At 37.8% G+C, this 25,734-nt stretch overlaps 2 protein-coding genes across 3 annotated transcripts in view; one reads left to right on the top strand and one right to left on the bottom strand.

Moving 5' to 3' along the window:
• supt3h (SPT3 homolog, SAGA and STAGA complex component) overlaps positions 1–25,734 on the bottom strand; it is a 380,516-nt gene that overhangs the window by 297,945 nt on the left and 56,837 nt on the right. The gene's annotated exons all lie outside the window — the stretch shown is intronic.
• Positions 10,395–25,734, top strand: part of runx2 (RUNX family transcription factor 2) — a 156,610-nt gene continuing 141,270 nt past the window's right edge. Inside the window, exons 1-2 of the mRNA XM_033021333.1 lie at positions 10,395–10,513; positions 10,682–10,797. Of these exons, the coding sequence (XP_032877224.1) occupies positions 10,740–10,797 (58 nt within the window). The 5' untranslated portion in view covers positions 10,395–10,513; positions 10,682–10,739. The remainder of the gene's footprint in view (positions 10,514–10,681; positions 10,798–25,734) is intronic.

Here is a 25,734-nt window from a genome sequence, read left to right as displayed (position 1 = left end):
TTAATTATATTTCTCCCTCCATAAGTATTGTCTAATTATTTTCATTATTTTGGTTATTTCTGTAATGCTTTTTTGCTTTTTTATGATCATCTCTAGATTTAAAGTTATATCCTTGGTTCCTCAGATACAATGATAAACTGCTACTCAAGGACATTGCATCAAAGTACAGGATAAATTTTATATCAATATCTAATGGTGACTCTAATTCTGCCTTTATCAAATCCAGCCTGGATATGATCAATATTATCCTTGCATTAAGACTAATTACAAACTTAGGTTTTTTTTAATGTGAAAACAATTAGTGATACTAATAGATTCCCAGGCTCCTGTGTTACATTTGGTTTTGCGCCGATTGATAAAGTCACTCAGATTAAAGTTATATTGACAAATGGAACAACAAATACCTTTGTTCTTTCCTTGAAATTAAATATTTAGAAGTGTAATCTAGAATAATGACAGGTAGAATAATGAGCTACATACTCTTCCATGGTTAATAAATTCGACGGCTGGTCTTCAATGACAAAAGCAGACAAGCACATTTAATGTCTGAAGATGGGTCTCGACCCGAAACGAAAAGCAACCTATTCATTTTCTCCAGAGATGCTGTCTGACCCGCTGAGTTACTCCAGCTATTTGTGTCTTAAACAGGCTTTAAACCAGCATCTGCAGTTCCTTCCTACACATTTAATGTAACGGCTGGCAAGATCTATCAGTCTTGGCACACAGAGATAAGTGGAGCTAAAGGTTATTTCTTCCCAATAACCCTTTCTGGCTTAATTTCTCCCTCCACCACCTCTAGTTTAAATTCCATTTGGAATATTTTGGAGGACCAAGAAACCAAGAACCAAGAACAGGTGTCTAGATGATGGGAAAGCAGATCGTGTTAATGACCTAGAATTCTGGTTGGATTCCCCCAATTTGCTCAAAATATTTTTTAGTGTATGCCTGTGTTCTTAATAAAATGTCGAAGCAGCGTCACAAAGACTGTCCTCAATGAATTTTTTTTAAAACAAGATAGTTGGATGATTTTAGTCAGATTGCAGAGACAAATAAAGCCCAACTTTTAAAATAATACCAAGGAAAATAGATTCTTCAACATATTATCTTGCAAGTACCGTATAAAGCTGCTCATATTTGCAATTTCTCCATTGTATGCGATCTGACCGACTCCTATCTAGTCAATTCTACTAAAATACTATGATGGGTTCTTGAAATTAAATAAAGGCAATGCTTTCATTCCAGACACAACAGGAATGGACAACCAATATATAATGAAAAACTCCAATGATTCATTTCAATGATACTTTATTGTAACATGTACAGTGAAATGCTTTGTTTTGCATACAATCCGGTGAAATCATGTAGCAGACAATACCTTGGCAGTACACAAATGTCGCCATGTTTCTGGCGCTGACAAAGTTACAATAGTTCACCGAACAGTCCTATTTGCTGCCTACAGCCGCCGTGACAGCAGGTGTCCCCCACCGGGTCCCCCCTTTGTTCTCGGCGCCCTTCTCCCGGGTCCCCCCCTTTGTTATCGGCGGGTCCCGTCTTCGTTCTCGGCTGTCCCCCCCCCGCTGAGTCCCCCCTGCTGAGTCCCCCCCTTGTTCAAGGCAGCCCCATGCTGGGTCCCCCGCTCTGTTCTCGGCAGCCGCCTGCCGGGGCCCTCCATTGTTCTTGGCGGCCCCCCGCCAGGTGGCTCTCGACGACCCTCCATGCTCAAGACAGTCCCTGTACGCTCTTGACGGCTCTCCTACGCTCTCGGCTGTGCTACCTCGCCCTTGGCGGTTGCCCATGGGTCTCTCCTCGCTCCCGTCGACGCTGGTGACTCAGGGCTGAGTTCAGTATCTACGGAGGGGGAGCAAGACCTGCTGGTGGGCTTGGCCCCTGCTCACCGGGATACACCGGCACATGGCTCGCCGGGATACTCCCAGTGCGTGGCTTTGTGTCATGCCATTAACTGCCTCAGAGCATCCAAAAGTGCTTTACAAATAATGAAATACCTTTAAAGTGTTATCATTGTCACAACAGAAAAAAAACACCAATATTTATGGCAAAGTTCCCCAAGCTGTAATAAAGTAGATGACCTGGTAATCATTGATCAAAATATAACTGTTGGCCAATACTCAGTGAAGCTATTTTACAGAGGGTGGCATGGGTTCTATGTTCCACTCATGAAGCAGATGGAGTTTAACATCACATTTAAAGAACGATATGTCAAACAGTCCTCTCAGTAATGCACTGAAGTGCATTCTAGAAACAGGATCCAACCATTAAGTTACAGACTTCCAGTTCTTTGGTCAGTATGTGTGCAAACAGTGGTTAATTTGTGGCTAAATTTTATCCCTAGGTGGCTAATTTTTATCTCAGTTGACTCAAGTTCAAAATAAAGGGTGTTGCATTAGATATATTGTACACGTCTTGTCCAATATTCAATTTCAGCAATACCACCTATTACACATTTCTAGCCTCACATGTCAGCACACAAGTGATGCAGCCCGTACAATTGCTTAATAAAATCTCTGCCCAAACCCACTCCATCTCCATCACAGAGTGTAAGCATTACAGGGACAAATAAAGTTTTATGTAAAATCTAGGCAACGGAAGTTACAATCTTTTAGAAATTAAACAACTTTTAGGTTAGTTTGTTGTCCTCTATTTGAATCCGATGGTGCTCAAATTTCCAACCAGAACATTATCTAAGATAGCAATTTCAATGCAATTTCCATGGAAGTGTTAAATATGCCACTTTCAGAATATTCAATAATAAATTATCCCAAACCTTGTTAGAACATAGACACGCACAATAGAGGAACTGGCTGTTTGGCCCAACACGTCTGCGCCTTCCTAAACTAATCTCATCTGCCTTCACATGGGATACATTTCTTGATTCCTTATTTGTTCATATGCCTGTCTAAATGCCTTTAAAATGTTGCTATCATATCTGCTTTGACCACTGCCCCTGGCAGTGTTTTCCAGGCCCCTACCACTAAAATAAAATTGCATTGTTCACCCCCTTCAATCTTTCCCCACCCTGGAGAAAAAGGTTCTGACTGTCTACCCTATCTGCACCTCTTATAATTTTATAAATGTCTATCAGGTGATCCCTCAGCTTCTGATGCTCAACCAAAAAATAATCCAAATCTAATCTGGGCAACACCCTTCTGCACCCTCTCCAACCCCTTTTTATAAAGCTGCAAAATGACTTCATGACTTTTATATTCAAATGACCTGATCGATGAAGGAAGCATGCTGCATGCCATCTATTCACTTCCACTCTATTCACTTCCAGTTGTCACTTTCAGAGAGCAAGGTCCTGCACCCCAAGATCTTCAGTACATCAATGCTTCTCTATTGGACATCCCAACATTTGACAACACCCCACACTTATTTGCATTTAACACAATCTGTCATTTCTCTGCCCAAATTTTCAATTAAATTCTATCCTGCTGTATCCTTTGACAACCTTCTTCACTATCCACAACTCCAAATGTTGTGTCATCTGCAAATTTGCTAATCAGACCATCCACATTAAAAAAAAACATTGCCAACCATAAGTCCTTAAACTAAATGAAATAAGGCATTATACCAATGTGACATTAGTGGTAACAGTTTCCTGTCTCTCCTTGGCCACATCCTTTGTAATATTTCAACACAACTTTTCCAGACCTTCTTACACGATTTTTCTTTATCTTTTCCCAATTAAGCAAAAAGGAACAAAGAAAACCAAGGACGTCCATAAATTGTACAGTTATTTTCAACGTAGCCCTAAATTTTTCAGCACAGAGCAAATTCTATTTATGTGGTGAACAACCTGTATCATGGAAAGCGTTTCTTATTCTCTTCCTTTACTTTCATAAACACATGCAAACATAAATCATTGATACATATATATCATCGAGTTCACTTTGTGACTGTTGTTTAGCTAAACTGTGAGTGCGTTAACATACCATATACAGTGCAATTGTGCCTCATTCATAAGACTCCAATCCATAAATAATCAGTTCTATAACTTCGTTCAAATTATTTTACAAGTAAATCAGTCACCAGGGCAGATCACTGCATTTTACTGTTAACCACCTTATAGTGTAGTAATCAAAAAAAAATCTTATACAATCCCAAGGACGGCACCTTCCCACGTAGACGCAACATAGAGATAGCCTAACAAACTCTCGACGATTTGTCCAGCTGCTGATTTAAACTACAGTCCCCTGCATAGAAGGATCTGTGGCCTATCATGTCCAGCTCGCAAACAACTGCGACACAACTCCATATTTACTGTTTAAAATGTTAAACAATACTGCATGTTGCAAAACAGTCCTGCACTGTATTTAAGGGATGAGTTCACAAACTCTATCCCATCCTCGTCGTCAATTTTGTTATATTCAGGACGGCAGAATGAATAACAACTTACACGCAGGTTGCCTGGATCACGAGAGAGAGATTTATTCCCCAACATTCCCTACTTATATTGAACACCATCTAATTAACATATACATGAATATGTATGAATACATTACAGGTATGGAAAGTGGAACAGCAAGTCACTAAGGTGCCTGTGAAATACTGAGAAGGGAGATGATGCGTTTAGTGATGGAATCTTGAAGGTGGTTAAAATTGTTGAGAATAATCTGTTGAGAGGTGAGAACAATAGGTATATAGTCTCAGGAAAAGGACTCAATCACTGGTTGGTTCTTCCCTCCATGAGTTGCAGTTCTTTACAATTCTCTACCCAAGAAACACACATGCTGGTTATTAGCTCCAGATGAAACAATACAAATACATCTAACCTTGTCTGAAGAAGCGTTTCAGCCCGAAACGTTGTCTATTTCCTTTGCTCCATAGATGCTGCCGCACCCACTGAGTTTCTCCAGCATTTTTATCTACCTTCGATTTTCCAGCATCTGCAGTTCATTCTTAAACAAGTTTGACCTCGTGGTCGCGTTGAGCCGCGACGGTCATGTATATTAACACATTAAATACAGGCAACATCCTGGTGAACCTTTTCTGTACCATCTCCACAGCTGCCAAATCATTTGGACTGGAACATGGATAAGAAAGGTTAAGAGAGATATGGACCTTACATGGGTAAATGGGACTATTAAAATTGGTGCATCCTGGTCAACATGGATGAGTGGGCTCATATCATTCTATATGACTCTGACTAATGTGGTGACCAGATCTGCTCACAATAGTCCAAACGTCACCAAACCAAAGTTTTTTTTATATAGCTGCAACATTGCATACCTATTTTCTATGTTTCTATGTTTATACTCGATGCCCTGACTGATAAAGGCAAATATACTGAATACTTGAGGGCACGATTGTTCTACTCCTATCTGTTTCTCTCCTCACCACCACCCTCTTTCCTCAAGCTCAATATGAAACAACATATAGGCAGAAGGACCTGCCACAGTTTAAGGCCTTGTTTCTTAAGTTGGAGCTGGCATTTTCTACATTGCTGATGTCAGGGGATCCACACAAGGTAACTGCAATCAGTTTTGTTGGGCTTAGAGGAAAAGATACCCACTCACCTCAGATTTTGCCCTTCCTTTGTGCTGCAATAACTTAAAAATATAGGAACCTATGCTGGTTGTAGGAGTGGATGTACTAAATACATTTTTGCTGGGATGGAGAATGTGGAGGTTTCTGGAACCAGCCATCCCTCCACGATATAAAATTTGAGCATTTGAAAATTGGATGCATTTTCTAGAATTGTGGAGAATGTGTATATAGAATAGATTTTGAAATATACATGACCATTTTGAGATGTTTAATACGCTACAGTTAAAATGGTGCACAACATATCCTCATGTTGAATCACTTGATTTTAACTTGCAGGGAGGTAAGCAACAAAGATCAACATTTTTTTGCAACTTGATTAATGACATATGGAAAAGCACCGTAAAGCACTTCACAGTAATATTACCAAATTGAATTATCACCAATCCACATTAAGGAATGTAGGGGAAGATGACTAATAATATTATCAATCTGGAGCATCCAGCTCATGGTTCTGGTTGTGACCACTGACCACTAATCCACGTGTCATGATACAAAGAACTATAATATCATTGTGCCTGGCAAATGAAAAGATATATGATTTAGGTACAGGGACAAAGTAGAACAAATGATTGTTAACTGAACTATCACATTTTTCCCCACTTTTTATCTACCGACATTTAATTATGTTACATTAATTCCTCCAAGAACTAAATTTATACAAACATTTATGGTGATCACTTCTCCCTGTGCATCATCTCACTCAGCAACTCTAATCAATGCACCAACCCGTCATGGCTGTGCATCAAGTACCTCCAGTTGGGAAGACTTAAGCAGTTTTCTTCAGACTCAGTTACAAGTTTAACACGGATTTGCCTTCCATTGCCAAGGCCAACCAGACCGTACGCAATGGAACTTACTCTTCTATTACCAAGTCTTCTTCACCATAAATCTTTATCCAATTTTTACAAAATCATTGATCTCTAGCCCAGGGAAACCCCACCTGCTGGCGAAATTCTTTATAACTTTCTTTATAAATTCTTTATAACATTCTTTATAACTATTCCCATGCTCTCTCTCGACCAAGTTTCCTGCATCAGCTTACTGTGGATCACATACTAAACTCTGCTGCTCTCATCCCATAGACATCAATACCTGCTCACCATGCTCCCATGTTCTCTCTGGCTGACAATGCACACTATCCATAATGCCCCCAATCTCAAATTTACATCCTAAGGTTAAATCCCTTCATGGCCTCGCCCCTCACTATCTACCTCAGCCCACACATTCCCCAGATTCCACAACATTTCTCTTGTGCACCTTGCCAACGTCTTTCGTTGTATGGTCCAAACCAGCAAAATATTCGCCAAAATGTCTTCCAAATTCTATATTAATATCATTTTAGTAAATACATCTCCTTGCTTACATTCACACAGCTTACATTCAGCCTCTTAATAAAACCTCCTTACAAGTTCACTCTGCCGGTCTGGTTTATGTGTGTAATAGGAATCTCACTATATACTTATAGTGCCACAATAACCAATATTTGTATCACTTCGACATGAGTAAATTATCATGTGGGTATTTTTTTCTCTTATAAAGCACGTTTGTACTTGGTTGCAGCAATGGCACCAGAAATTCTGTCAGTTGCAATAAAGGGATGATGTAATTTAAATTATCTTGAAACCATGAAGCAAAATCTTATGTTTGTAACATTTATTTTGTGGATATTTTTCATGTTAAGCACTAAAAGATTTGTGTGTCAAACCATTGAAAGAATAACCTGTAGGATCTCATTTTGTTGCTCCATCTGCAAACACAAGAATTATTTACCCAGCTATACTTTCCTGTTGCTGAAGTGGGGGAAATTAAGTCCACTTTAATTGCACTCTTGTAGCTGCATAGAATTATTCTGCAAATTGAGAAAAATCTAAAGATAAAATCCAAAAGAAATGAACTTCACATCAAATCAATACAAAACATGCTTTGTGTATTTAAAACTATCACTACAAATATTCCCCTTTGAAGGCAGGGTGTATTCTGCAACTCAAAGCAAATCTGAATTGAATCATAGGAACCAGCCATATTGACAAACTATTAACAGAAAACACATTTAACTATGAGAAATACCACTCAACTCATACAATCTACACACAACTTGACGCATCTAACAATAGGATGGTCTGATGAAGGATCTCGACCCAAAATGTCACCCATTCCTTCTCTCCAGAGATACTGCCTACTGAGTTACTCCAGCATTTTGTGTCTAAACATGGGATCCTGCAAGTTAATAGAATAATCACTGTGCTAATGCTGGGCGATTATATGAAGTGCGTTCTTTTAAATTGATTTTCCTAGTCCTGATGTTACAATCTTGAGTTCTTAATTAATTTTTTACTAATTAATTGTGCCCACTTGTAAAACGTAATGGAGGCACAAATTGTCATCCATGTTTCCTACAACAAAAATTGACCAATTTTCAAAGGTACTCACTGGCTGGATTGCACAAGGTATAATTGCACAAGATTGCACATGACATAAATGCAAGATTTCCCCTCTAAAATATGAACAAATTAAAATGTACTTTATTTACATCCAGTAAATAAATGCTTAATCTTCTTTATAATTTCTCAATCAGGTATCCTTAAACTCTTCCAAAGAGATCTGCAGAGGTAATTCCACTCCAAACCAAATCAACATGGCTGTTTTTTTTTAAAAACCTCAAAACAACGTGAATTTGGAAACAGTGTGACACAACTAACATAATTCACAACAACCATGACCCAACTTGCTTCTAGCACTCCACTAGTTTCCATCATGTAACTCTCTTCAAGAAAAGAGAATCTGAATTAAATTTTAATGCTTCCTGATACATTATAGACAATAGGCTATAAGTGCAGGAGTAGGCCCTTCAAGCCAGCACTGCCATTCCATGTGATCATGGCTGATCATCCCCAATCAGTACCCCATTCCTGCCTTCTCCCCATATCCCCTGACTCTGCAATCTTTAAGAGCCCTATCTGGCTCTCTCTTGAAAGTATCCAGAGAACCGGCCTCCACCGCCCTGAGGCTGAGAATTCCACAGACTCACAACTCTCTGTGTGAAAAAGTGTTTCCTCGTCTCCGTTCTAAATGGCTTACCCCTTATTCTTAAAATGTGGCCCCTGGTTCTGGACTCCCCCAACATTGGGAACATGTTTCCTGCCTCTAGCGTGTCCAAACCCTTAATAATCTTATATGTTTAAAAAAGTATCCCTCTCATCCTTCTAAACTCCAGAGTATACAAGCCCAGCCGCTCCATTCCCTCAGCATATGACAGTCCCAAACCTACGCTGCACTTCCTCAATAGCAAGAATGTCCTTCCTCAAATTAGGGGACCAAAGCTGCACACAATACTCCAGGTGTGGTCTCACTAGGGCCCAACACAACTGCAGAAGGACATCTTTGCTCCTATACTGAACTCTTCTTGTTGTGAAAGCCAACATGCCATTCGCTTTCGTCACTGGCTGCTGTACCTGCATGCTTACATTAGAGGCATTCAATTTGTGCTTTCTAATTTGAATAATTGTGTTAATTCTTGCTTAGTTCAATAATATTGTCCCCAAACACACCACAAACAGCCCTACCACCCCTAGTAGAGGTTTTCTGAAAATATTGTTTTCAATGTCTTTCTAGTTGAAAAGTTCAAACTGTTTTTCCTCTTTATGAATTGGTTTAAAACTCCCTACTGTGAATAAGTCCTAGCTGTTTTACATCAGACACTTCGTTAACTTTAATTTTACAAGTTTGAAGAACATATTGGTTAAATAAAAGTAAAAATGAGTACTTTTATTAACCTTTTAATGTGCCTCAATGGTGAGAGCTTGTTGTTCAAATAAACAAATCTAAAGAATATAATGCAAAAATAAGCCAATTACCAACATTAATAATTAATGTTATCTGGAGTACTTAATAATTATTCATGCAAAATAGTATTATTTTAAGTAAAGGAACCCTACCTTTTATTCAAAATATATTCTGTATCAAAGTATTGAGAAACTGCTAATGAGATGCAAGCTAATACATTTTGCACAAGGCCTCCACTCCTCCCATGCATCTGTACATGTGGTCTCTTTTTATTCGTAGTTCAATTTCTGATCATTTGTCAAACAAAATAAAACATAATTACATAGACATGAAATTAGCACGATTCACCACACTTAACTTTCATTAATCTAATCAAATCATAGCTCACATACAGTATTAAAATCACACTGATGACAGTATTTACACTAAGTCTTGCATTAAAATCCAGAGGTTTGCAATTCCATAGCAGCCAGTTATGTTGCAAAATGCCAAACAGGCAACTCTCCCGCTGACTTGACCCAATTTAAATGATATTTACTTTCAGAAAAGTATCACGATGCCAGCAATAGGAACTCAAGGAAATCACATCCAGAGATACAAATATAAAGCAGAAAATTTCAATAGTGGTTAAGTACATTTTTACTCTAAGTTATCACCAATGTTCAGAATTTTACACTACCCCTTTGTCAGCAAGTTCATTTTTCTACTGATATGACATTGTACAAGTAAGATTAAACTGAACAGTACGAGTCATTCCTGTTGCCCATATGCTTCATCTGTGCATGAATTTGTTCTTTTTTTCCTCTCTTCACTGCGTATGCAATGCTGTCCAAATCCCCATGAGTCATATAAATTAAAGCTGGTCCTTCTTTATGCCAGGAAGAGTCTACCACGAGTCCTTTGTCAAAAACCCACAAGGATAGGCTGTCCCATTTTACTTGTATGTCATGATGTCACAAGCCATGTGATCCAGTTTCTCCAGTAAGAGCACATGAAGAGTTTAAAGCTTATGCTTTTTGGATTGTGTGAATGCTTCATTCGCCTCATAAACAACCACAGAACCACAAGTGCGGTGCAACTTTCTCTCCAGGACGACGAGCGAACCTCTGGTTCTAAATGGTTAATCTCCGCAGGTCACTACCAGACACCAAGACCAACTTTGTCAGTAAGTGTTTACTAACCACAGTCTTTACAGTAAATAATTGTCCATCAAATGTTTATTTGTCTTTTTTTGCATGCTGTATGTTATTTTGTGGCCAAAGCAGCAAATGACATCAAGCAGCTCACCTAAGCACAAGCTCTTAGATTTCCTCTGCAATGGTTATATTTTCAGTTTAAGACTTCGAGAGACACCAAAACCACAGGCGTAAAGTATATGTAAAAGGAGGACTATGGCATCTAACAGCCTATTCAGCTCAGTTGCATCATGTCAGCAAAACTTCTTCTGGGGTGAGTTCACATCTTATACAGTTTCTTAGACCAGATATTAAATTTTACTAAATATTCCTGTTCGGTATAAGTTTATACAACCTGTTGCTTTGCTATCTTTGAATACAAAAGTTTGTTTTATAAACCTTAAGTAATACAGAATGCAAACTTACAAAACGTTGTCTATAAATGCAAAGAACGTGTTTTTTGCTTTTCATTAAATTGAAATGTGCTTTCAAAAGTCATGGTGTGAGCTGTGTATTATGGAAATAAATTTGTGCCTATTTTTCAATAACCTATCTTATTCAACCCAACATTCCTGTGGTGCTTGACTTTTCATGGAATACAGCATATAGCAAACAAAATGGAGATGGTCTGTAAAATATGTAAATTATATTTTTATTGTTTTAAGTCTAATTAATTACAAAAAGGAAAAGCATCCTACTTTTAACCCTCATTCAAATTCAAATACAGCAACATATTATATTGATTATTGTTTTGTACAGGAAGCATACAAAGTCTCTTGATATTTTCATTGTGGATTTGTGGGTAGCGGCAAACCCATTCTTACTGCTTAAAAACTATATCCCCGCCAACCTCAATCAGCTGGGTCACTGTACTTTCTGACCACTAACATGGTTGCTAATATTTGTAAGGAAGTGTACTTAATTTTAGAACATGTGGCATGTTTTTCACACATGTAACTGTATTTCGAATTTAATTGAACTTTGTTTTCAGTGAAACTGATATGATTAAATTAAGAAACAATGTCTGCATTTAAATACATTGCACCGCTTCATGACAGAATAGTATTTATAGTAGTATTAACAAGTCACTTTAATATAAAAAGGAGAAAATCCTAATTTGGCTACCTCAAAAGCTTACTAGCAAAAAAATGGGCTGCAGTAAAGTAGCAAGACTAGTAAAATGATAAGGTTCCTACATTAGCTTATGAATAGAAACTGAACAATATTTTACTAAAAATACTGACGGGAAAAGAGATAAAAGGTGTAATCATAGCCAAGTCATCTATAGTGTTGAGTACAATTTTCAGGGAGATCCTCTTGCTATTGCTGCTTCAGAGATTAGTGCAGGGATGATGGGTGGGTCAGGAAAGGTTGCAGGATGTAAGTTTTAGTAAAGCTTCAAGCAGTAAATTTATTTTTTCAAATAAAAGCTAATGAGTTCATCTGGTTATTTGTCATCAATAAACACTACAGACAACCAAAAGGAAAACAGGGTTCTCAGCTAAAACTGATTCCTCATGTGTGGCTTTGCATGGAATGGAAATCTTTAATTAAGAAAATCTAATCCCCAAAACAAGATTGCAATAAAACAAAGACAGGTGGTAAAATGCTGCACACAAATTGTTTACTATTACTAAGAAACATCTTAGGAAGTGATACAGACAGTTTACTGAATCATCTAATCGGTGGTGGCAAACGATACCAAAGTTTTGCCTTTTTCCTCTTTGGCTCTCCGACTTCACACTCATACATCCCAACAAGATAAAATGCTATCTATAAACTTCTGCATTTCATGTTTGCAGTTAAAATATGAATCCTAATTATTTCTTCAACATAATGTAAATAGATCACAGAACTGCATACATACAGTGTCACTAAAATTACTGCACTAAATTGAAGATTACAGGAACATTTAGGAAATAGTTCCCTGAGAAAACAGGTGCCAAATCAATAGAAAATAAATTGTTTTTGTAAACCATGAGGCATAACATCGGCAGAGTAGCTGGACCACATTATTAAAATATTTATAACAGATAATTCAGATTTACAGCTGTGAATACTATTTAGTTAGAACCACCGAAGAGCGCTTGGACAGTCATACACCGTCAAACTTGATTGAAATTCGCAATTTATAAATCATGCATTTAAATTATAAATTTGAAATGAATTGCTGTATAGTACACATGTATTCAATATAATGCCAAAATATGATATGATCATTGCATTAAACAATTAAAAAATGTTTTTATATATAATCTCTACACCAAGCTAAAACCATCAATCTTTGCACGATACCTCAAAAACTCCTACAGTATTTAAACTTTCAGGGCACCAATCTTTGAAACAATCTGCAATATCTCTAACGTATGTAGTAAAAAAAAATGCAACTGAATTTGAAACAAATTATCGTATTCGATCAGTTGGGCAACGGTTATGAAATACTTGGGAATGGAAATTGCATTTTAATCAAAAACAGAAGCATGTTTATTAACAAACTGCTGACAAAATTAACAGATATGCATGCAATACGATATTTTGTTATAGGAATGTCACCATCTTAATTGTTCAAATGCAATGTAGGTATTAATCAACACAAATTCATCCCAGTCCTCAAACTGCAATTATACTATACCTAAATTACTGCACTTAAACCCAATGGCTTTTCAGTTTTTAAATCACAAAACCATAAGTACATTTTTAATTTCTCATTTAATTTTAGGAAGTTGCATACTTAAAATATTTCTCAAGACTTTCATTCATTTTCAAAGTTAGTTTACAAAAATATAACATTATGATACCTTTTCAAACCTTTACTTTCGCAGTCATGTAAAACAGCTTAATAAATTACAAGGTAAAATTGCCTCTTAAATTTGTTATGGGGGATGATTTTGGAAATATGTCTATTCAGGGCCATAGTTGACAATCACATAGTATTTCCCTCCATCTGATATATTCTAAAACAGGCATTTACCCACTTTTCCTATTTAGACCAGAACAATTCTGAAAAAGTGAAGATACTGTTAAAGATTGTTCATGTGACTGCAAATTCCAGACAAATAAATGAGCCTTACAGTTATAACATCAATTACCCATAAAAATACTAAGTGAAGACTAACAAATGGTAATCAACTAGGTTTTTCAATCAATTTGCACCAAACTTGTGAATTGAAAGGAAAAAAGAGTTGCAATAAATTTGCATCTTTCACAAACTCACAATCAAAAGTTCTTAACTACCAGTTATTCTTGTAATATCATTGTTAAACTTCAGAAATACAGCAGGTATTTTATCCATTCGTGGTTCTAGCGATGTTGCTCTAGGTACAGATGTACAAATGTTGCTCATGTCTCCAGTACTCCTGTAAATGCAGTATATTCTGTTTTTACAAACTTATTGATACTGTACTACTATAATGTTAAATTTCTGCATAGGTCTAGCTTAGTAATCTCCAATTTGGGACATATTTTCTGGGTTGCAGAGCAATGAAATGACTAAGTACATAAGAACTGGCTACATCTGATACAGTCACTTGAGGCCTTTTGAGATTAGTTACTCTCAAATAATCCCTTAACAGTACCATTAATTGCCAATTTTACTGAACTAGTCAGGCTCTGGGCAATAGGTTTCAACTGGATATTTTTAAGAGAGTCTGGATTCACAATAATTATATAAAACCAACTACAGCACCTTTACAAAAGAAAGACAGCAACAGTATTAGGCACATTATATATCCCAAACAATTATTTAATGAAGCATAGATCTTACTTTTGGATAATCTTCTTTCTCCTTAAGGAGTAAGGAGAAAACTGTAGATTAAACACATGACTATGCTGCATAATTAATTGTTTTACTTAAGACAAAACAGCCTAACCTACACTGAACTGCCAGGATTTCCCTGTAGAAGTGTCTGTGTTTCAGGATTCCAATACGAGCATGGAATTCCTGAACTAACTTCACAAGTGATTTCCTGAGTGAATTCACCATTAAACTCCCTACTGGCATGAAGGGGAACACGCTCCAATAGTAGAAGTCATACTTTGTACAAATGAACATCACTGTAGTGCGGGTGAATGTAAAAGCCCTGTCCCATGTCATTCAAGAGTTCTGCCGAGTTTGCCCTCATTCAAACTCGGAGATTTACGGTAATGGCCGCTCGTAGGTACTCGGGGCTCTCGTGGACATTTTTCTACATGTTGAAAAATCTTCACGAGTCTTTCCGAGCTTACCGCGTTTCCCGAGTACCTGCCGTTAGCGTTACGAGCCGTTAAGAGACGTCCCCGAGCTCCGTACATTCTACGTGCTTCCACGAGTTTGATTTTTTTTTAAACTCGGGAGAGCTCTTGAATGAACTCGTACAGTGAGACAGGGCTTTAACTTACATTTCTTTCCATTTAAAATCATGTGAATTTCTTACTGGTATGATCTTTTCGCAAACTCAGGATTTTTATTTACTGTTACGCGGTCTCAGCGATTCCAGCTCACTTAGTCGTATCATAAACTACAACATTTTTATTTCCCATTGTACAGCAGTTGTCTGTTCCAGTTTATTTTCACCTATGGTTTTAATTCATGAAATGTAATCATCCCAAATCCAAGACAATAGCAGGAATTCCCCCCAGAGGAGTCCTGCGTCCAGCTACCTTCATTTGCTTTTGGAATGACCTTTACACATCATGAAGTTAAAAGTGGAGATGGTGGCACAATATTCAAATCCACTTAACTCCTTAACAGATAAAGCAAACCCATACATGCTAGCAAAAAAGCATAGACAACATTCTGGCATGGACTTGGCAAGTACCATTCATGCCACAAAACAATGACAATCGCTGAACAAAACCATGTCAAGCAAATTATTTTAGAGATCACCACATCATCCCAAACCATCAAAATTCTATGGATTGTCATTGAACAGTATTCATCTAGATCAGCCCCATAAATACTATGGCTACAGAGACTAGGCATTCTGCAGCGTGACTCACTTCCTGACAACTCAAAATCTAGCCACCATTTAAAAGGCACAGGACAGAAGTATGATCAAATACTTCACACTTGCCTAGAAGATTGCTGTTCCAACACTCAAGAAGCTGAATGTCATGCAGGAGAAGCAACCCACATGACTAACATCCACCCTCAAACATTCATTCTCCTCCCCCAGTAGAGCTTCGTGACTAAAGTGGGTACGACTGACAAAATTCATTGCAGTTTTTTTTGCCAAGGCAACTCCAACAGTTCCACTCAAACCCATGACCTCAACTACCAAAAATGTTGAGGCAATGAAGCATATGGAAACACCACCACCAGTGTGTTCTGCTCCAAGTCACACACCAAGCTGATTTGAAAATATATTGATGTCCCTTCACTGTTACTGGGTCTCCGTCATGGAATTCCTTGTAACGTCTGCATGCCATTAATTTAAACAGGAATTACAAGCAATGGGAAGAAAGGAATATGGTATTCTACATTTGTTTTAATTCAAAGTGCTTTTGAGCAATTTAATTTCAGAAAATATTTTTCTTGATTTTGAATATATTGAATGTCTGAAACTGTTGACAGAGAGCAAAGTTAGTGTTGGGGTAATGATGACAGTCAATGACAGCCAGAGATATTTTGATGCCTATGTTTTTACAAGCTCACCAATGTCTCCCAATGATATCACTCGGGGGTCTGCAACGATTCTGGACTTGGCTACTGGGCCAGTGTGACATGCCTTCTGGATGCAGGGAAATTAAAGGATCTACAGAAATTAAGCAATTAGTGTGGGAAGCAGGCCTCAAGAAAACTTCCAAATACTAATATTTCATTTTTGAAAAGGCATAAGATTTCAGTTGTATATCTAACCACACTCATTTGACAAAATGAGAACATGTTAGCTGTCACTATTTGTCAGATTAGTTATGATAATTATTTAGGAGCCAACTTTGACCTAACCAGATTTTTGATGATTAATATAACACTAATAACATTTTGATTGACCTGTTGCAGACTGGGAATGTTATTTATTGTACCAAAGCAAATATTCTAATATATGCTCTATGGCATCCATTTGAGTAATATAACAAATGTATTTAGTAAAATTCATATCAAATAAAAGTGCGAATATAACCAATTTAAAAAACTAATATTTTCAAATCAAACATTTTCAGATCAAACACCCAAGTAAATTAGGCTGACTGAACTTAGCTTGCAACATTTAAAAGTTGCTAAGCCAAGAATTAAAAAAAGCAGTGTCATGTAACTTAAACTAACCATCCGATCATTAAAGATATAACAAGGAGCACAGTGTTTAGGAATCATCATAATACAAACTGCATTGATACTAATTTGAATGATATAGTTTGTCACTGTCTTAACTATACATGTTTGAGCTTAAACATAAATTGTCCTCTTTCAATAAAAGATTTATTATCAGCAAATAATTTTATTTTTGTAAGGGAATTGGTGTTAAATGTACAATGGCAACAGATTTTTTCTCAGGATTATTTTCAAACTTTTAAAATAACGGGGGAAAAAAAAATTCTTCCTTTTTTTAAATAGGAGATCATGACTGAAACTTGACCACAGGTTTACGTCCGTAGACATCCACAAAACCAGCCAGACATCCTCTCGTTACCACACAACCCCAACAATAAACTACTATAACGACTGGGGTGTTGTGGGGTGGGGATCAGGCAAAGGCAAGAGAGTGGGAAGGTAGAAGCCAGATGGCGACAAAAGATTTCCTAATCATTCATCTTTTTTTATAAACTGTTAATTTATTTAAAGAGACATTTCAATGTCATTGATCAAAAATAGAAAAACATTTCACCCCACAGAAAACATTGGCAGAAAACAACCAGATAACATTTTTGATCAGACACAAGTGAACTATTCTTTAAAAAATCTCATGTCTATATTTTATGGTCAAGAATACAATTGAATGCATTTGCTACACTCAATAAATTTTACACCTATGGACCTGAAATATGGACCATGTGTTTGTAGGTTACAAGGTAGGTTTACAGATTTTCTGTTCATGGTCAGGCATTTCATGTTGCATTATTTAATGCTATATGATTGTGCTCAGACACTTTAACCCAATTACTTTTTATCACCATCCACGTTACATTTTTCTCAAAGCTTTGAAAATATTTCATATTTATTACAACATTGTCATGGCTATTTTACTACCTGATTTATGAACAGAAAAGCTTGAGGTTTCAGCGATTTCCATTTGATTGCTTAAGTTTCTAACTTATGTTTTTAATCTGAACTTTAAATTTTATTTTACGTTATGCCCTAATTTGAGCATGAACATTTTCAACAAATTATTGGGAAAATTAATCCTTGGTATTACAACAAATAAAATTGAATATATAATACGTTATTTCTGAGGCTTGCACCATTTAATAATTCAGAGTGCAGGGAAAACATAATTGACTATAGTCATTCATCGAAGCTCTTACCATTTCTATTGAAAGATAATCATTGGAGAACTTCAAGAACAAAGCTTTAAATGTTTTAAAATAGAACAAATGGCATCTTATAACAATGCAAAATGTATGTAGTTTTAGTTTCCTTTCTGCTAAAACACAGCAGCAATGTTTCTCTACAAGCTCATTCCATTTAATTTTATTCGTAAAACATCTCCTGTCTGCTACTATATGACAACCAGAGATAAATCATAGCCCTTAAGGAGTATTCTAAATCTCGAATGGTAATAAAGTTTTTAAACATGAATATGAAGGTTGGTGTAGGCTGATAGGTGTTAACATTTAGCAAGCAGCTTTAAAGGCTTGCATTCTTTGCAATACAATTTAAAGCAGCTGTATCTTTCAAAAGAGCCAAACTGTTACAGAAAATTACATACTTCACTTTACATCAACCACATGCTAAGCAAAGTCATATTCTTTATTTTCCACCCCCTACTCTCAGAAATTGTAGGGTTGCTTTCAGAGCCCTCTTCTTCAAATTTCAAACACTTCTATTCAGTTTCATCATAAGGCACTCAATGCTATTTGGCATTAACAAAAAAAACAAAGTTATGCAACAATAAATCAAGAAATACACTAGGTATAGTTGGGCCAAATAAGAATGCATGGACTAATGTTGTTTCGGGTAATTTGATCAGTTTTTATATGAATGGCATTCAGTTATATTAGTAATAGTTAGTATATTTGAATATAAGACATACTGCAAACTTTCTTCAAAAGATCAATCAGTGAAAAAAATTGAATATAACCATTGCTATCATTTGACTTAAGTGCTAATAACATTGGCACAATTTTCAATCTTTTTTCCCCCAAAACTGGAAGTCTTATGACAGTTGAAGATTCAAGTTTGATAAGTTTATTGCATAAACATACAGGAAATAGATATTAAAAAGAATCCATTGAAGATAATTAACAGTTAGTGATATAAATGGTGTCACAAGTACGTACAGATTACCACATTCTTCCATTCAATTGGTAATTAAGCCATTTAAAGACATTTTACATTAAAAACTAAAACTGAAGAGTAACATAATGTTAAAAAGCGCAGACTTCTACAGTAAATTATCAAATGATGTGGATGTGCACCATGGTGCTGGGACCTAATATTTTAGCCATAACATAAGCCATGACATGACAAATAAAGCATTCCCATTTCTCCTTAAAAAATAATTTAATTTTCTAAATAATTTTAAGAATTGCAAGCGTTTTGAGTAATAATTTGCACTTTTGGAGTTAGAAGGTAACTGAATTATGATTATGAATTTAAATGTTTCAAATTTACTTTCCTATCTTTAAGCAAATATATCGACCAGTCAAGCTCTGCTGCAACGTGCAGTGCATGATTTTAATATTGTAAAAGACTCACTCTAATGGCTCAGAATTAGCATCAGTGACATGCTCACCAATGACCTCGAACAGAAATGTGCAAATACTTCAATATGCACCCCTGGAATCAGCTTGTCTTCTCAATGGAGATCCATCTTCAAAAGCATGCATCAGGCAGAGCAGGGACACACCCTCACGTAAATGATATCATATCAACAAGATAGGCTAAGAGTAGGAGAACAAGTAATATGGTTGTGTGGCAATTAAATTATTTCAATTATTTCAATTTCAATAACCAAGACAATTTGAAAGTGTTGACAGCAGACTAAACCAAGAATCCACAAAGTTCCAAAGACATGTGAAAAGTATCAAACTGCATTCAGACTATTAAAAAAGCAATTAAACCAAATCAATCAAAAAACACAGCCTAAACAATTCAAATATAGGCAAATTACTAAAAATGTACCAATGTCCCAAATATCCATCACAATCATTCCTCTGCATTGAATGAAAGGAGTCAATTGCTTTGCTGGATCCAACCTGATATAGGATAGTCTGAAGAAGGGTCACCCATTCCTTCTCTCCAGAGATGCTGCCTGTCCCGCTGAGTTACTCCAGCTTTTTGTGTCTATCTTTGGTTTAAACCAGCATCTGCAGTTCCTTCTTACACATAGGATTTTCCAGCCAATTCCATTCGCGTCCGCAGGGGAATTGCTAAAATTTGTGCTCTCTCCCTGAATCCCACATGATATCAAACTTCAGAGCACTTTTCAGATCAATGCTAGGAATAGCTGACAGCAACTTCCAGACATTTCCACTTGGACGGAAATCTTGAAGCTACTCGGTATTCTTGTATCATCAGTCAGGAATAACAAAGCTTATCCATTTATATTGTGTTTAAGAAGGAACTGCAGATGCTGGAAAATCGAAGGTACACAAAAATGCTGGAGAAACTCAGCGGGTGCAGCAGCATCTATGGAGCGAAGGAAATAGGCAACATTTCGGGCCGAAACCCTTCTTCAGACTGATGGGGGGGGGGGGGGGGGGGTTTCGGCCCGAAACGTTGCCTATTTCCTTCGCTTCATAGATGCTGCTGCACCCACTGAGTTTCTCCAGCATTTTTGTGTACCTTCCATTTATATTGTGTTTTGCAAAGTACCCTGTCATCTCAAAGCACTTCATACACAAAAATCATAATCATACTTTATTAGCCAAGTATGTTATGCAGCATATGAGGAATTTGATTTGACATAATCATACCAATAAAAAACAACAAGACACACAAAATACATTTTAACATAAACATCCACCACAGCGACTCCTCCACATTCCTCACTGTGATGGAAGGCAAAAAATAGTTCAATCTCTTCCCTTCTTTGGGACTCTGAATGACTGTAGACAAAGTATTTCTATAAAACCCCCAGAAACAAAATGAATAGGCAATTATTATTCTGATAAAATGAAAGATCAATTTGAACCTCTTGCCACTGCTCCTTTCCCCAACTGCTGAGTAATCCAGCAATTTCAGTTTTTTTTCTTCAGATTGTAAGGATTTGCAGTATTTTCTTTGCAATCAATTATTTTGCTGATATTAATTGATGAAGAAACATTGACCATTATTATATAGAATTTATGACATAAAAGCAATATATTCATAACTGTCTATTAAATTATTTCCTGTCAGCGGTTCAAAAAGTCTGAGGCACAACCGCTGATCTACATATTGCTACAGTATCGTACTTTGTTTTAGGCGATATATCATTACTTTTTTTTGCTAAATTTAGTAGATGATGCAATCATATTTCAAATGTTAAATTCTCAAAACCTTGTCACACACCAGTCAATAGGTTCTGTTTTCTCATACAATAAAAACCATGCCAAACATGTACGTGAGCCATCTTTAATTAGAAAACTGTGAAGTTCAAACTTCCTTTTATGACAACTATTACAAATTATGAGTCACTGACCATACAATGGGAGCAAGAACAAATGCTTCATTTGCATCCTTTATCACATATCTTTTATCCATCACAATGGTTGAAATTTGAAATGAAGTACATTGAAAGGAACTCAGACTGAACTCAAAATATTATACTCAAAAGAAAACTAAACAATTACCCCATGAGCAACTTTATAACCAAACCCTGTATAGTTTTCTTTGTCATAATCAAGGTTATTATTTTTTTAGGTAGCTACAGAAACTACGCAATCCTGGTAAATTACTTGTCCAAAAGAAACTTAGGATTGCAACAGCCTGGGAATAATTGGTTTAAACTGTGAAACAACGACATGCACTATTATACAAAACTTGTTCATTGTAATTGTTGCACAAGCTGCAAATAACAACTTTGTGGAACACCAGGTATAATGTTATTTTAAATTTATATCATAATGTACTTGAAATCAGCATTCTTTTTTAAAAGTCTAGTCTTTAGAAACAGGCCATGGCATTTTGAAGAACGTATTGGTAATAATTAATGGCAGTAACCATTATTCCTTGGAGGATGTTGATGACTAGGATTGTTCAGTAGAGTTAAGGTATATTAATTGCAATTTTAACAATTGCATCATAATAATAATTCCAAGTATAGCCTCTATTTTAGCGATAAACGTTTTACATACAGTACACCTTTAAATTCTAGCATAAATATTTCCATTGATTTTATTAAGGGAAAAATAATTACTTTAAAACATTGCATAAAGTAGTAGTAGAAAACAAAAATTGCAGATACTGGTTAATGTACCAAAGGGCACAAAGTGCTGAAGTAACTCAGCAGGTCAGGCAGCAGGCATATTAGAGGAATAATGTGATCGCACTTGAGAAGTGAAGAGATTCACTAGGACAATGACTGGGATGGAGTATTGTCTTCATGAGAAGAACCTGGAGAAGTTTGTTTCGATAACCCTGGAGCAGAGGAGATTAAGAGGGGACATGATTGAAGTGTATAAAATGATGAGAAGCTTAGAAAGGATAGAGTGCGGGAAACTTTTTCTAACTTCAGAGGTAGACAAAACTAGAGAATATTGATTTTGAATTAATTCAGAGGGAATATAAAGAGGTCCTTTTTTTAAAAACCCAGAGTTTGGTGTGTCCCTGCAAAACATCGTCTGAGAAAGAGGTTGAAGCTGGATCACAACATCATTTAAGACGACAATTTGATGACTACGAATTATTTATGCACGGACAAGGGGGTGGAAGGTGGAAATAGTGTGGATGAGTGTAAGCTTGTGGGCATGAATGTGGTGGGTTGAACAGTCCGTGTGCGGACGTGGCGTCGAAGGACGAGCAGTTGAAGCAAAGATGTGGAAGCCAAATAACCGAATGGAAACGGCAAATAACCGAAAGCGTACGAAGCCGAAACGCCAACTAACCAAAAGGGCGGGACGCGTAAAAGACAACAAACCGAAAGGCTGTGTCACCTAAAAGCAAACTCACCAAATGGCCGCTCTGTCGTTTCGGATATGACGTTGCCGGGGGGCGGGGCTTGTCAGCGATTGGTCCAGACCCCCGCGTCCATCACATCACTGGCCGGTGGAGACGGGAGGGTGGGGGTCATTTTCCCACACAAGCCATAGGTGACTGGACAATCTGAACCCAAGCACCAAGCGGCCGAAGGTGCGCATCCCTCGGGACAGCCTCCACTCTCCCACGGCCACGGCCGTCCACCGCCTCGTCGCCCCCGTGCGGCCGCACTGTGACGGGCTGTGGGTCGGGTGGAGCGGAGGTGTTTTTGTTTTTAAATCAATGCAACTCTTTTTTGATTTTTAATGCCGAGTTAAAACCCCGTCCTGTGGGAAGGGCTTGCGGCAGCTGGTTTCATAATGATTTCATTGGTGGTAGGTGCTGATAAAATTGTTCGTTGTCATGCACACTTGTCATCGGCCCGCCAGGGAATGTGTGTGTCCCCATGTTTTAAAAGCGATTTACTATGCCCCGAGCCGTCTGTCCCCGCGGCCGAGGTGGGTGGGTGTCAGGTCCGGGGGTCGGGGGGGGGGGGGGGGTTGCATCGCGGTCAGTGACTCTGGGTGGGCGGAGGGACCAGCCTGTCCCACACCTCCGCTCCACCCGACCCACAGCCCGTCACAGTGCAGCTGCACGGGGGAGACGAGGCAGAGGGCGGACCTGGGAGAGTGGGGGCTGTCCCGAGGGATGCGCACCTTCGGCCGCTTGGTGCTTGGGTTCAGATTGCCCAGTCACCTATGGCTTGTGGGCACCCTCCCGTCTCCACCCCCACCCTCCCGTTTCCACCGGCCAGTGATGTGATGGACACGGGGGGTCTGGACCAATCGCTGACAAGTCCCGCCCCCCCGGCAACGTCATGTCCGTTATTTGACTTTTCTGTTGAGCGGCATTTGGTTTGTTGGCTTGTAGGCCACGCAGCCTTTCGGGTAGGTGGCGTTTCGACAGAGCGGCCATTCGGTGAGTTTGCTTTTAGGTGACGCAGCATTTCGGTTAGTTGGCTTTTAGGCGTCCCGCCCTTTCGATTAGTTTGCTTTTAGGTGTCCCACCCTTTCGGTTAGTTGGCGTTTCGGCTTAGTTTCTATTCGGTTATTTGGCTTCCACTTCTTTGCTTCGGCTTCTCGTCCTTCGACGCCACGTCCGGGTACCGAACAGTTTATTCTCAACTCCCAAGTATCCATCAAGTTCAACTTTACTCAGATTCCTTTATACACTAGTCAAACTGTCTTACTGTCATGGTCGGTTCTTCAAATTCATGCCTGGATGTGATGGACTGCAGAGTTTGTGTCTGACATATTGGTGTTGGGATTGGTATATCAGATTGGCAACTGAATTTTAGGAATACTCTGTGCTTCTCCTGGTGTGTGCATCTATACAAGAATGCATTCCAAGATTTTAAGATAATAGACTGTAATTTTGGTGGAAATTTGATTGTAAACTAGTTAGTTTATCTCTCAGCTTACCAGCTGCTACATTTAAACATGTTAATAATATATTTTACAACTCAGCCAGTATGTAAGACAGTTTTCCCAGTTGTGACGCAAGTCCCCAGAAATCCATAAAGACAACTTTTTAGAAACAACTAGATGTAGTTGTGTGGGATTAATGCTGAATTAATCCCACGCCGTCTGCCTGCATTTTTGCTGCCAGCATATCAACCAACTAAGAATGTTCCTGATCCTGTGCACCAGCAGGATCTTGCATGATGTAATACCTTCAAGTGGTGGGTGCAAAACAAGCTTCATTCACAAAACATCTGAAAAATAACTGACCAGCAAAGCCACACATCTCTGAACATATGCCATCTAAACAGTCAAGGACTTTCACTGCTTCTAAGTATTTCCAATGTGAGGCAAAATAAAACAAATATTTATTATTTTTTAAATATTTATTATTTAAATTCAAAACTTACAAGTGTTCAAGCAAATGAAAGCATTAAAAACAGAAATCAAAAGGATGTAAATAACCTAACTCTGACACTTCCCCCATCCAGAATTTCTTCTCCAGTCAAAGGAATGGACTTATTTCTCCTCTATTAAGTTTACTGGGCAGATTTTCTACCATAACTAAGAAGCTGCACAAAGCACGTGCTTCACCAGTGAATTTCATGAGAAACGGGTTCAAATGCATGGTGTGGAACTGCTGACCCAATATGTTTTGACATGGCAGCAAAGCTGCAAACATTATCGAAGGACATGGCCAAGAAACATTTCCACAGGCTACAGACCAACTGGCACAAGCTCAACTGCACCGTGACGCAGTGGTAGAGTTGTTCCCTGACAGTGTCAGAGACTTGGGTTCAATCCTGACTACCGGTATCTGCATGAAGTTCGTACAATGCCCTCCATAATGTTTGGGACAAAGACCCATCATTTATTTATTTGTCTCTGTACTCCACAATAGAAAAAAATCACATGTGGTTAAAGTGCGCATTGTCAGATTTTAATAAAGGACATTTTTATACATTTTGGTTTCACCATGTAGAAATTACAGCAGTGTTTATACATAGTCCCCCCCATTTCAGGGCACCATAATGATTGGGACACATGGCTTCACAGGTGTTTGTAATTGCTCAGGTGTGTTTAAATGCCTCCTTAATACAGGTATCAGAGGGCTCTCAGCACCTTGTATTTCCTCCAGTCTTTCTATCACCTTTGGAAACGTTTATTGCTGTTTATCGACATGAGGACCAAAGTTGTGCCAATAAAAGTCAAAGAAGCTATTATGAGACTGGGAAACAAGAGTAACACGGGTAGAGGCATCAGCCAAACCTTAGGATTACCAAAAGCAACTGTTTGGAACATCATTAAGAAGAAAGAGAGCACTGGTGAGCTTACTAATCACAAAGGGACTGGCAGGCCAAGGAAGACCTCCACAGCTGATCACAGAAGATTTCTCTCTTTTATAAAGAAAAATCCCCAAATAGCTGTCCGACAGATCAGAAACACTCTTCAGGAG

This window comes from Amblyraja radiata, chromosome 5 (genome assembly GCF_010909765.2).
Source record: "Amblyraja radiata isolate CabotCenter1 chromosome 5, sAmbRad1.1.pri, whole genome shotgun sequence".
Classification (NCBI taxonomy): Eukaryota; Metazoa; Chordata; class Chondrichthyes; order Rajiformes; family Rajidae; genus Amblyraja; species Amblyraja radiata.
Note: the sequence above shows the minus strand (reverse complement) of the source record. Positions and strands in the feature narration are given on the sequence as shown.